The following is a 14,640-nucleotide window of genomic DNA, read 5'->3' as shown; positions in this document are numbered from 1 at the left end:
AAGTATTTACCGGAGGAGGCTTACAGCATCCATCTTGGCTCGCCTTTCCCACCCCTCCACCCCCAAACCCACCAAAGAGGGCCGTCACTTTCGAAGGTGGTAGCCCATGCAGATACACTGGCCTATAAGAACAGTGGTTATCATCCGGAATGCAGACGTGGTAGAGGAAGCACTTTCTCGTACGTGCCTACCCTGTCCCCCTCCCCCCCTCAGCTCAAATGACAGAACAACACTCTCGGTCTGCATATTGTGTGTGGCACTTTTTCGTAACTAGCACCATATTTCTAGTGTTGATCTATCATCACGGCTCAGCATTCAAGATACAGGGATGGGAATTTTACACCTACCTTGAGTAAACAGAGTGTATAGTAAGCAATGAACAGCTCTTTACGAAGGCGAAGATTCGTCTGCATATTAAAATTGAATGATTATCGTAATTTCAATGCCAGGATGATTTCACAATTTACTAGCTGTGGCTTAGACATTTTTATGAATATATTAGAGATAAATTGAGATGATGAGTGGGAAGTATATATAAAATAAAATTAAATTGTGGATCCAATCCAGTTGGGTGGCAGACGGTGTAGTGTTGTGTCTGATGGTGGCTAGAGGGCAGTAGCTACCGTAGTTGTATATTGATGAACTACGCCCAGCTGGTGAGGCATTCCCCTTATTATCTCTTTTATTACGCTTTTCACCCTACTCCCGGCCCCCAGAGGAACTACGGTGTCCATTGGCTATGTCCTGCGAGTTAGTGGACATAATTTAAAGTGATGTTCGAGCCCTGAGTTTGGAAATACGATAGGCGGGGCTCCTCAAGATGGCTGAATAATATCAACTAACCGAGAAAATAAATGTCATAAGTGATAGTAGGGGCTCTTGTCGTTGTTGGCATATTTGGAAATGAAGATATGTGAACCATGAATATTTTGGAAGGTGTATATAAAGTCGAGGAAAAGTTATTTGTTTAGAAAAAGTTTGAAAGTACTTGCAGCTCTCGTCTGCTCGGAGTTTTACTTTCATCGGTAATTTTGACATCTAATTTTCTTTACTGACGCCCAATTTTGGTTCGTAAAAGAAGGATGTCTATTCATGTTTATTTTGAATGATGATTGTAGGAAGTATGTATGGGTATGGAATAGTTGGCTTGGTTTTTAGTAGAGTTTGTGGGCAGGGTAGTCAAGTGGGTAAAGGGGTGACTCATATGACAACAAGCTTTCATTCATAGGCAACCAGGCTAGGGAGGATTTGAGTAGTTATTGAGAGTATTGATTCATCTCTCTCCATTTAATACAACACAAATCATACCAAAGAACATCTGAACTAAGCAGGAAAACTTTTTTTTGTAACTTAAGACCAAATGATGCCAAGGTTAGGACCAAAGAACATAGCTTTCACATACAGGTGTAACATAATTACCGGTAGGTTTGTTTAGTATGTCATTATGAAGGTTTGCACAACTTGAGGATTAGTGAAACAAGTCCTGCTTTCGGATAGGTCTTGACAGGTTGTTTGTGCCATATTCATTACAGTAATAAGGCTGTGCAATGGTAATAATTCCTAAGTTCATTGGGCTGCAGTGAGATATATAATCCTTCTGATTGTGAGGATGTTTGAATAGACGGAGAATTTGCATGGGCTATCACTTATCTCTGAGGTTATTATTTCCTGCTTCGAGTTTTCTTATATATGCCTATCATAACGTTGGGTCTGGTTAGTACTTGGATGGGTGACCGCCTGGGAACACCAGATGCTATTGGCATAACGTTCTCCCTACGTGTCAAGTGGGGTTGGTGGAGGATTAGTGCCCCTCCCTGTAAAACAATTAACTCTAAGCCCTTGACCACCCCTTTTGGGATACATGGCTGGCAATGAATGAATGATATAGCTTGTCAGCCTTTTAAAACCAGTTGTGAGATAATGCTTCTTTCCTCTGATGCAAGCAATTTTTTTTTTTTTTTTTTATTTGAAGGAAAGAGATATTTTGAAAAGTTTAATGTCCATAACTAAATTGAAGCCTTTTTTATGCAACTATAAAAAATCATCACTGCTTGCTTAGCCTGTCACTATGACATTGAGTGGGAAAGAAAAAAAAAAAATTTTCATGAGTAATTGCAGTGGGTAAAATACACAGCATAAATACAGATGTGTTGTGAGAGGATTAAGCTTATCCTTCTTGGTAATTAAACCCAGGAGTGAGAGGTGTGGGGGAAGGTTAATTGAGGGTTGGATGGCCAGATGAATTTCAGGTCACTCTGGCTCCTAATTTTACTGGCCCTAGTCACTCTGGCAGTCCACCCTAGTCACACCAGCCCCACACCCTAGTCACTCCAGCCTAACTAACCTAAACAAACACTCTTGTAGGAAACATTTCTATATCAGACTATTAGGGAGACCCCAGTGAATAGGACTGGTAAAAGTAGGGGCCAGAGTGATTAGTGCTGGAAGAACTATGTGCCAAAGTGACATGTTTCCCAGTATTTTACTTGTTTGCTGATGTAATTTTTTCTTGGGATTTCCACCAAACACAGTACTTCCCCAGTGTGTGGAATTCCCCCTGCATGAACGTTTTCAAGGATGTAACTTCAACATTGGCAGAGTATTGTATGTTGTAGACATACAGTACAATAGGAAAATTACAAGTGGCAGAAGACTTTGACCCATGCCATGCTCACAATGGTTTCTAACTTTAATAATTGCCACAGCAATGAAATAAGTCAGATGATTTGGTTTACTGTAAAATTTTTCATACCGTATTCAATATAGTTTTGTCCTTTGAAGTGTTTGATAGCTGTTGGAGTTAAAAACATAGCTATAAAAGCAGCAGAGGTTTAGGAAACTTTGTACGTGTGTCAGTTGTCAAATAATATTAATAATAATAATGATAATGATAATAATAATCAGCTGATTGGAGGAGAAGCACTCCTCATGTGGCCACACTGAATTAGATGATGAACGAATGATTAAATGAATAAGCAGCACTCCGTGAGCAGTGTATAATTTATCACTTGAAGGTTAAGACTTGCAATTGTAAGTCTGAACAGTTCCATGATATTGCAGAGAAGAGCCATTGTATCCAGACTATTGTATCTTCATCAGTTGTGTAACAAGGGATGCCTTTATGAAATGGTAGTGGAGATTTGCAATGATGTTTGAAGGACAGTAGGAAGGTTGCAACTTTCACAGCTTAGTTAGATCCTGTTAGGTTTGGCTTGGGTAGTTTCCTGTTATGTGAGTCACAGGAAGTGTTTCAGTGTTACATCATCATCCATTTATTAATTACTGGTACCCAGTAATTAATTTAACATTTATAAAGAAATCATCCATCTCACATAACAGTGCAGTATAAATGTGATCACTAGTACTGTACACTGTGTATAGTGTCAGATATTAATGTGTAGGCTTAAATAAATTTATTCCTCAGTTTTCATTACTAAGAGATTTTTATGACATTTTAGCCCCCCCACCCCCCACCCTTTCTATTTTAAGCCCATTTTACATGCCAGTAAAGGGTACAGTAAAGAGTCAGTGGATGTAAAAAGGATTTGCAGTGCATTGTATTCAAACCCTTAATATCCCTTGTACTGTAAGTCTTTTATTCACCATTGGACAAATACCTTAAGGTTGATGATGTTATGAATGGGATGTAGAGGGCATGAATGGAACAGAAATTGATTTATGCATTAACCCCATCAGCCTGATGACATATTTAGCAATTTATTCTTGCTGCTACCAGACACTTAAGAAGGTTACAGATTAGTTTTCAAACTAGAGGGGTTAGAGATGGCCGAGATAAGCCCTTTCATTGCTGAACATCATTGTAAAATTGAATTGAATTGCCTGAAGATAGTAAAAATAAAACTACATCGTTGGACTGAAGAGTTCATTTTTCATTGTGATGACATTATGGAATTTGATCCATTCTGCTACCAGATGACCTTATTCAATATAGGACACACATCTATGGTGGTACCATTCTTAAGTGGCGGTTTGGGTGGGGCACGAACCTCTGTACTGTACAGTGTTGCCGCGTTTTCCATACCCGCGATGCCTCTCTCTCTCTCTCTCTCTCTCTCTCTCTCTCTCTCTCTCTCTCTCTCTCTCTCCTGGGGGGAGATGTGCGTCACCCTAGGGAATTTTGTTTCTTTTATGTCTTATAAACTTGTGCTTTCATTTCTTTATTTTGTTTTATATTCTATCTAATTATATTTAAAAATATTATTGTTTTACATATGGCGCCAGATGACCTCACTATTGTGACGCCATGATTTGTTTTCATTCAATCACTCTCTCCCTCCTTCGTTCCCTCCCTTCCTCCATCTCTCACTCAGCTTCACTCAACACTGCCCCTGGTCTGCCCCCCCCCCTCTCTCTCTCTCTCTCTCTCTCTCATCTGTGGTATTTTAGGATACATTTTGGTTATTTTCTTTTACGTTATAATGTACATATTGTAAATTTGACTTTATTTCCGCACCACCCAGGAGGTAAAAGTCTTGGCGCGTTTTTTTTTAAGAGGTGTCCCCAAACAGGCCTAGGATAGAGGAAGCTCTGGCCAGGTGGGACTGGGTGTGTGTGAGTGTTGCCGCTCACGAGGGTTTGATGTATTATTATTTTTTTTTACTAAGAAATTGACATATTTTTACTTATATTCCTGCACATTATCTTATAATCATAATTGTGACATTATTACCAACCCCAGAAATACGGTAACAGCCAATAAAAGTGACTACTTTTTTTTTTTAAGCACACTGTAAAATATTTATGCCACGTTTCTGTATTGCTGTATAAATATTTTACGCATAAGAAGTGTATTGTTCTTTCATATATTATAATACACACGTTACTAGCATATTTTTATGTGTTTTTCTTATTGTGATGCCTATTACATATACCAGAGCCGTTCACATAGCGGGTATGGAACACGTGGCAACACTGTACAGAGGTTCGTGCCCCACCCAAACCGCCACTTAAGAATGGTACCACCATAGTAATGATCAGGTTAATGCATCCAGTTTGAAATACAGTATAAGAAAAGTTGTTTATGGTTGTGTTTGTGTTTTTGAGGTGGAGTCACAATTTTAAGGGCTGGAATGATTGTGGCACCCATTTCACTGGGTAGGATGTTGATAGTTCACCCACAGCTATACTTTCCTGTTTCTTGTGTCTGGATCCTACCTAACCCTATTGTTAAATGGGAATTGGGGTGAGAATGATGCTAATGGTGTATTAAAGTAATACCGAGAGCCATCATGTTTCAAGGTTGTGGGTTAACGTCTGCCACAGTGGCTACTGGAGAAGTGACATCACAAAGCCTCCTGCACTGATAGGATGGGTAACGTTATTGCTGCCAGATGTGTTGAACAAGTACCGTAACCTCCAAGGATATTGGGCTGTGCCACAGTGATTTTGATTTGTGTGTTTGATTTTTGCACAATCCTGCAGGGTGTGGCATGTCTTTATGCTCTTTGTCTCCTTATTATTGGCTCAGACCCATAAATTGATTAACTCCTTTTTTGAGTGTATACTGTATGTAGTTAGGGAGCCTTGTAACGTCATGTAATGCCACCTAAAAATTAATGTGTATTTTGTCTTTCAGGTAGCTGGGAATAGTGTAAGATGCAGACAATCAAGTGCGTGGTGGTAGGGGATGGAGCGGTAGGTAAAACCTGCCTGCTCATCTCCTACACAACCAACAAGTTCCCTTCAGAATATGTACCTACGGTAATGATGTCTTACATGCTTTTGCATTCTTTTCATTTTTCCCTCCACTTTCTTCTGTTACTCTTTTCTTCTTTTCTCCAGTCCCTAGAGATAATGTTAGAGTACCGGTGATTACTTGTTTCCTCTTCTTAGTCCTGCATCTCATGTGTTTAGGTGCCTTTGTGTGGGACCATACTGTATTGTGATACTGAAGTTCTGTATTGTGATGCAGGTTATGATAAAAAGTGCTTGAAACCACCCATTTTAAGATAATCCCGCAGTGTGGGCTTGGGGCAGTGGAAAAATATTGTGAAGCTTGGTATAATGGAGATATTTTGTGTATAGTATTTACAATTTGACGAGCCACTCTTGTACAACTGAACCATTGTATTTTATTTCAGGTATTTGACAACTATGCTGTCACAGTGATGATTGGTGGAGAACCTTACACATTAGGCCTTTTTGATACAGCAGGTAAACTCTTTGATTGTGTTTACTGTAATGTTTTACTTTGTCACTGTGAGAAAAGTACCCTGACTTAGTACAGTCATATTGTGGAAGAAACTATAAAACAAGTTACATTTACATTATGAATATTAGTCTTCTTATTACAATACAGTACTAAGTATTATTGTGTTTTCTTTTGTCTGGCATATTTTATTGTATGAAGCATTACTCCTTCCTCCCCTTAGAATATTACATTTAGTGTTGAAAGAGGGATTAAGATACAGCGCATGGCCTCATGGCTTCCTTGTGTCTTAATGGTATAACAAAAAGGGATGTTTTTATGAGATGATGGGTGATTGTGAAAGGCCATTTAAGGCTGTTTTAACTAAATACAAGTCCTTAAAGCTTGGAATTGATCTTGGGACTTAGTAATCTTACCTCTTTACCACCCTATCCTCAGCATGAGTTTACTTGAGAAGGTTTCTGGAATTATTTTTTGAAAATTGTTCATGTTGTATTCAGGACAGGAGTAGTGAAGAAACATTATTTTGTGCACTGTGCTTTAAAACTTCCATACATTTCAGGACAAGAGGACTATGATAGACTTCGACCGCTCAGTTACCCCCAGACCGACGTTTTCCTAGTCTGTTTCTCTGTAGTCTCACCTTCATCATTTGAGAATGTCAAGGAAAAGGTAAGCGTAGTGAGATAGGGAGATGTATATGAACTTTTCAGGCAGATCTTGTTATATGTAAATCAAATACAGTCTCATGAAGCCAAGGGTGTTTACCAAACTCTCACAAATTTTTCCATACACTTGGTTTATAAACTGGTGAAAACTGGCAGATCATCATGATAAATACCAGTGGAACTTGAATCAGCATTTTTCTTAGTTTACTGTGGATGTGGTTTAGCAAAAATAACAAAAGAAATTCAGTTTCAAAATAGAATATTCCCCTTGCGTGTTCTGAAGTACATTATATACTACATTATAAAGAGATTGCCAGTTGAAGTTCTGTTGCAAGTTAAATAAAAAGCTGATTTGTTTGTTTCCCCAAATTCTCATTTGATACTGGTTGTGTGAAAAAACAGATAATATGGAACAAATTTGTGATGTATAATGAGGACTTGTGATAGTGACGCTGCCATCCTTTTACGTGCATCTTTCTCATTGTACATCATTAATTACTGAAGTCCAGTACTGTATTTAAAAACTAATTTTTAAAATTTGTCCACAGTGGGTGCCAGAAATAACCCATCACTGCCAGAAGACACCATTCCTCTTGGTGGGGACACAGATTGACTTGCGGGATGATGCGGCAACTGTGGAGAAATTGGCCAAAAACAAACAGAAGCCCATAACATATGAACAGGGAGACAAACTAAGCCGCGAGCTTAAGGCAGTCAAGTACGTGGAATGTTCAGCCCTCACGCAAAAGGGGCTCAAGAATGTTTTTGACGAAGCGATCCTGGCGGCCTTAGAACCCCCAGAGCCACAGAAACGGAGGAAGTGTGTGGTCCTGTAGGGTTCAGGAGTAGAGGAGGAGCCCCAAAATATCCAAGGTATGAGGATTTCCTTCAAGGATCCCAGAGAGCATTCAGGAGGATTGCCTTCAAGAGTGAGGTTGGTGGGTGTCTAGTGGAGTCGCAATGCCTTTAAAAACTGGATAACTTGTCAATTGTTATAGGAATGCATGTCAGTTTTTTATATGTATTTTGATGGTGTCCTGGTGGTGTATATGAAGGAAGATGCCAAAGTTTGTATTTAATTGTGGGTGAGTGAAGCTTTTAAAAAAATGAAAAATAATACAGTTGCAGCTTTTTGGGGCTGTACTCCTCAAGGGGAAAAGTTATATCAAAGAAAATCCCCCTATAAGCACAAGAATCTTGTAGACTGTGGGTGGAAGGGCTGTCTTGTGCGTTGTTGATAAGACGTCTCGCACAACCTCCTGTTCCACGATGCACCGTTGCCTGTCATGTCCTTCTCATTGACCTGTCCTTGTCTTTTCCATTCCCTCCCTAGTCCTTCATTAACCTTACCTTCTCTTTGTGTGATACGTATTCTTGTCCTGCCTGTATTTTTCCTTTCACCCCAACCTTCATTGTGTTCTCCATACCTTTCATGTTCCCTCATTGACCTCTCCTTGTCTTGTTGTTCATTAACCTTGCTTTCTCTTCATACAGTACCTCTCCTTGTTCCTTGTTATCATTGCCTCTTGTTTGTATTTTGCCTATCACTGTCCTGTCCATTTAATCCCTCCCATTTGTCCATACTTTCATTGTGTTCTTACCTTAACCCCCCCCCCCCATATATAAATTTTCAGCCACTGTCCATACCCCTTCGACTTTCTTGATATCCAATTTACAGTCCCATGTCTCTTCTGTGTCTGTTTTCCTATACCCTCCTCCCATTCCATTCCTTAATAAAATTCTCTTGTACTACCTTAAACTCTCCTTTCCATATCCTTCCTTGTCCCATACCTGTGCCCTTATCCCAGTTATATACCCACAGCCCCTCTCGCCCCTCTCTCAACCCTCCACACCTTGTTAATATGCCCTGTATTTCAAGCAATGGCAGGCTATGTTCCCCACCTGAAATCTTGTTGTCCCCACGTCAACCTCATCCGACCCCAGACTCAAGCGTAGGCTGTAATATTGGAAAGGTTTGCTCATTCCAGCCCATCCTGACCTCCCAAAGCCTTGTCCTCAAACCTTCACATCCAGCTTACATTTCCTTTAACCCAGTTCACTGTGGTGTCTGATTTTTCTATTCCAGTTACTGCAAGACCATTTTGAGTAGATTTAGGAAAGATTTGTGACACTCTGGGAATAAGAATGAATTTCCTTAAATGTCATCATCACAAGAGGTCTCCCCCAACCGAGTAAAACAACATAGTAATAGCAAGAGTAAAATATAAAACGACATCTCATGTACAGTATCTGAATCATGCATTCAACAGTCAATTTTCTTAAACTTTTGGGGAGGTCTTTTGCAGTGAAGCCATTCATGAAGCCTACATCTTACTCCTCCAGTGCATAAAGGGTCTAGTGGTAGCAAGAACAGAATAAAGCAAGATATCATTGTATTGAAGGGTTTACAAATCCTCCCATCCCAACCTTGCCAATAAGGCCTGTGTATCCTGTGTACACTTGTTGGCTGTAGTTTATGCTCACCTTAGCCTCTACCATTGACAGGAGAGAAGTCCAGGCCAGGATTTCACATTGAACAAAGCCCTTTAGTTTATTGTTAAGGTGGTAATTTGAACCTCAGTTGAAGTACTACAGAATTTTACACTGAACTAAGATTATAATTCAGTGCTTAAAAGGTGGTAGTGTAGTTCAAAGCTCAGTTGGTTTCCTCTGGAGTTCAACACTGAACAGAGGACTCTATTGTAGGGTCCAAGTAGTAGTTTGAGGCTTCATTTCACTGCTTTTGCAGTGTGGAAAAGCTTCAAGCTGCAAAATGTAACAGGTCCACTGAATGAACTACAGTATAGTTTAATGCTAAGCTGGTAGTATGAAGCTCCATTAAACTGTTTGTGGAACAGTTTGTGATGATACTTTTACTTATGCTGTGTGAAAATTCTTTAAACTGCAAAATATGATAAAGATAGGTCTTAGTTCAATGAGAGTACCTGGCCTGCATCCAAGTGAGGGTGAGGACAAACTTTGACTTGCAAGTTTACATAATTTCGGGTTCCCACTTGGTATGCTTCCAGTTTACAAGGTCTAAGAGTTTCCCTTTCATTTTTTTCATGTTATTAGAGATTTTTCCTTTTAACACAAAACATCATCTGATTCCAGTCATCTCAGAGTTATTTTCTTTTTTATTATTATTTCATGTCATGTCTACTAGAAATTATTAACTAGGTTGCAGTACAGTACAGTATTTAACCCCTTGACTCCAAGTGATGTTTTTAAAATTTGTTCTTGTGGCTGCCAGATGATTTGATTCAAGTTTGGAAGGGCTTCTTAGAGTCATATATATTGTTTATTAAGGCTCTATCTACCTCCTTCAGTTTGAAACGTCTCTCCTAATCAGAAATATTTGCCTGGTGGTAGCAAGTAAGAATAATAAATAAGAATAATAAGTATGTCATTGAAGGGAGTGCATTGATTCCTTCAGTCACATCAGCCCAGTGACATAATTTTTTCATTTTATTCTTGCTACCTTCAGATAACTTTTACTCATTATTATTATTGTTGTGGTTTATTGCTCACGTAATGCCACTCGGAATAGTGAGGCTGGTGACTCTCATCTTAAATGTCAGGACCAACTTCCCTAGTCTCAGGCTCCTACACTTGTTATGTGGCAACACAGGATTAGATGATGAATGAATGAATTATTGATGTTATTATTATTATTATTATTATTACTACTACTACTATTGCTATTATTATTATTACATGGAGAAGTCAGATAGATCCTTCATTTACCCATTCAGCATGAGAGGACTTTCCAAATGTGAATAAAATAATCTTGAAGCAGCAAGAACAGAATGGAAAAAGAACTCACTTGGCCGTAAAGGGTGGCGTTCCATTGGGTCCATTTGTTTCACTACCTTTCTTATAATTTTCTCCATCCTCAGAGTTTTATAATTTTGTCCACTTCCAAATTTTTTTTTTCCTATTGCATCTCATATAACATTTAACCTGTAGTGAAAATAAAATGTTGGTACAGTAAAAAAAAATGTAAACTAATATTTGTATGAGCTTCTGAATATAACTGCCTCAGACTACTACTGTAAGTTTTTCCTACAGTATGTAATGTGTATTTAGCTACTATTTCTTATTTTTATTATAGGCTTAGTTCAAAGTCTTTGTTTTTTTAAAGATTTTTTTCCTTTAGTCCTTTTTTCCAGCTTGGTGATCTTTTTGGCTTTACTCTTGCTACCTTCAGGCTGTATTAATCTTCAGTATGAGAACGTGTTTAATTTTATTGAAGGTAGCTACTATCAGATGATTTTATTCAACTTAGGAGAGACTTTGTACTGGCTGGGTTAGATTTAGCCTTCATTAACCCCCTCCACTAGACATCTCCCTTAAAACTGAATAAAATTGAAGGTAGAAAGAATAAAATGACTGATATAATCAAGGATCCAGTTCATTAAGTTAGCAATTTTTTTCATTTTTTTTATTTGGGGAGCCTTTTTTTTTTTTTTTTTACTGACATGGTTAGATGTAGCCTTTAGTAATCCTTTCAGTACAAGAACTCTTTCCTAAGTGCAATGGAATTATGGGTAAAGTTGCGGAAATAGATTAGAAATACATGGTGGTGGATTCAAGGAATTAAAATTGCCTGGAGATAACAAGCCTAAAGTTAAGAAGCCATCACCGCACTGAGAGGGTTAAAGTGGGTTATGGCTTGGTCTTAACGGGCTCAGAGACCAAGTGTAAATGTAATCCACCAAGACAGTGTGAGTCATCTTTGTTAATTTTTTTTTTTTTTTTTACAATATGGTGTGTGCCTGACGACAAAAAATGAAACTTAGAATTCTAGTTGGGGCAATAGTTAACCTCTTCAGCATGAGGATTGGATTTTGTAGTCTTTTCTCACTGCTGCCAGACTGTTTAATTCAATATAGCAAGGACTTGGTTGGGGGGACTAGGAGGGAAAATATGTTATGATGACGAAGCAGACCTTTAGTAGCTGAGGGGCTAATTATTATGTCTATTAGCAGTTGAGGGGTTAGTTAATAAAATATCCCTCCCATCCAGTTTGAAAACCTGCCCTCCCCGATGCAGAATAAAATCGTCTAGTGGTGGTAAGGATGTAATGGGAATGATCATCCTCCGGCTGAAGAGGTTAACACATAGGGTTCCTTGGTTACCATTCACACAGTCGAGCAAAGTTGCCAGTTCTGCGTTACCTTGAGGTCCGCCAAGAATAAGTAGAATATGTAAATTTGAGAATATTTGTAATTTTGGAACAAAAAAGAGGGTGAAGCATTACAGTAAAAAAGAAAATACTATCAAGATGGTGATGTCTTATAGTATTATTGCATTGCTTCATCTTTGATTTTAATCAGCTTGGGGAAACTCTTCATAATGGAGGAATTAATGAAGGGTAAACCTAACCTTCCTGTTGGAAAAGTTTCTCTAAAGCTGTGTAGGAGTCGGGAGATAGCCAGAATAAACTGAGAAATCTAAAGAAATGTAAGTACCAACAAACTGTGTAAGCTTTGCAAGAAAACATTAATCGAAGTTTATTGTGTGAATATTGTAGAATTTGAGAAAGCTTTATGTTGAGCAAGTGGAATAAATTATAACCACATTATTAATTGATGGTGTAAGATTTCTGTTTGAAAATCTTTAGGCACTGTGAAGTCAGGGTTCTTAATGGAAACCTTTCAAGAGTTCAGAAGCCTTCTGCTGACTGTGAGTGCTTGGGCAGGGAGGTGACAGTGGTGTATTTTTGGCCGACCCCATGGTAACCCTGCTGTCCTGCATCACCTGCTGTGTTTTTGGATGTGTGGGTGCAGAGTACAGGCACTCCTTGTTACAAGCTGGGGATATGTACCAAACTATCATGACAAACTTTGTCCAGTCACTTGGTACAATACTGTAGGGATGTATTCCACCAATATATTATAGTATCTTTTCATTTTTTCCATTTGCTTGGTACTTTGGGGATATGCTCTTAAATATATCACACCTTCAGCATTTTCCATACATTTGATACTGTTAACATTTCTTGTACAGTTGATACTCTTAATTAGGGGAAACTGGCATATTAGCTTTATAGGTAGCATTCAAACTGTACTAGATGATTTTTCTGTAATATAGTGTGGACTTCACCCCTTCAGCTTGACTTCATTGCTCTTTTACGCTTGCTGCTTCCAGACGTGTATTATTCAGCCTGAGAGAGCACCCCAGTAGTGAAGAGGGATTATTGAAAGCTGTATCATGTCCCACCACTCTAAAAGAACCTCCTTAAGCTGAATGAAGTAGTCTGGAGATAGCAAGAATAAAAATAAAAATGAATCATTGTTGTGTAGGAGTTATTAGCAAAAAAGAACATTGTAAAAAGCCAGCTTATAACAAGGACTTACTGTATTGCTGCCACCTGATGATTTTATTTAGCTTTGGGAAGACCTACATGGTGAGGATTGCTCCTAACTTCTTCATCTAGGCTAGATCCTTCCTAGGTTGAATAAAATTATATGGTGGCAGCTTAAATGAACAACAAGGACATCACTTGGACTCAAGGAACAGCAAAAACAGTCTAAATGGGCGACTTGTAATGAGATACTACTGTGAATTAGGCAACTTTGAACAAGGACTCACTGTAGCATTACTGACTGTCTGATGCAGTAGAAACACGTAGCCCGATATCTGTTGAATACCAGTAGTACATTAGTTGAACCGAGGATATAAAGCATTATTTTTGTACAAAAGAAATCAGTTTAATCCAAAGCGTCATAGTATTTCCATGATTTTCTCAGTTTCTGCTGCCTCAGACAGACGTTCGGTGATAAGCCAGATGGACAGTAGCTACTTTTACCCCTTTGACCCCATAAACCCAAGGATGTCATATTTAATTCTTGCTGGTACCAGACTTATGTTTAAGGGAGACTTTTAGACTGCAGGGGTTTAGATGTAGCCTTCAAAAACCCTCTTCACTACAGTAGATCTCCACTGTGCTGAATAAAATCCTCTGGTGTAGCAAGAATAGACTGCAAAAGACTTTAATCAGATTGAAGCGGCAAATCCATTCAGCTCGTTAATGCCCTTTTCTCGTGTATTCTTGCTGCTACCAGATGTTTTAACAGTATTTACCTTATTTGAGACCTCTCACTGTAGGAGGTATGGTAGAACTAACTCACATTGACCCCCATATCCACAAACTTTTTCGTGGGAAAATTAAGTGTGTCTGGTGGTTGCAAGAATATAGTTAAGACATCATGTTGAAGGGGTTGATGATGACACATTTTATATTAAACTCTTGGTGCCTGTTGACAGCTTTATTCAGCTTTTGAAAGACGTGTAGATGTAAAGGGAGAAATATTGTATCAGTCCCATTCCCTGTGCGGTGTCTCTGAGCTGAACAAAATAGTCAGTCATCAGCAAGATTTAATATAAAAGGCATTATCGTATTGAAAGGGCTAAGTCATATATATTTACAGTTCGGCCACACTCACTGGCTGGTGAAATTAATTGTAGCTGCCATGTTGATTGCGGAGATAATTTGTCTTCATTTAAAGTGTGATAATACCTGATGATTTGAGAAAACGTTTGGTATTTATGGAGGGAGTTACAAATAAACCATTTGGAATTGATTCTGTGAAGTTTTTGTGTCCTTTGTTTTGAAGATAAGGGTAGGTACTGGAGTGGGGTGCCTTCATGTGGTGGTGTTGATACACTTGTATCCCTCAACTTCCTGTTCCCCAGAAGGATGGTTATGGATGCAGGATAGCTTGATCTTGCGGTTCACTGGGTTCACATCTAGGTGGATGTGATGTCACTTTTTTTTTTTTTTTTTTTTTTTTTTTT

At 38.7% G+C, this 14,640-nt stretch overlaps 1 protein-coding gene across 1 annotated transcript; it reads left to right on the top strand.

The window, feature by feature from the left end:
* The first annotated feature begins 610 nt into the window (after nucleotides 1–610).
* On the top strand, nucleotides 611–14,427 carry Cdc42 (Cell division cycle 42). The gene is made up of 5 exons (XM_080279109.1): nucleotides 611–656; nucleotides 5,597–5,721; nucleotides 6,102–6,174; nucleotides 6,732–6,841; nucleotides 7,386–14,427. Exons 2-5 carry the CDS (start codon nucleotides 5,617–5,619, stop codon nucleotides 7,671–7,673), a joined length of 576 nt encoding a protein of 191 aa, XP_080135235.1. The 5' UTR covers nucleotides 611–656; nucleotides 5,597–5,616; the 3' UTR covers nucleotides 7,674–14,427.
* The last annotated feature ends 213 nt before the right edge of the window (nucleotides 14,428–14,640 follow it).

Source organism: Coenobita brevimanus, chromosome 77 (assembly GCF_032717465.1).
Source record: "Coenobita brevimanus isolate Jiangsu-jjx chromosome 77, ASM3271746v2, whole genome shotgun sequence".
Classification (NCBI taxonomy): Eukaryota; Metazoa; Arthropoda; class Malacostraca; order Decapoda; family Coenobitidae; genus Coenobita; species Coenobita brevimanus.
The sequence above is the reverse complement of the archived record's forward strand: the minus strand, read 5'-3'. Positions and strand labels throughout refer to the sequence as shown.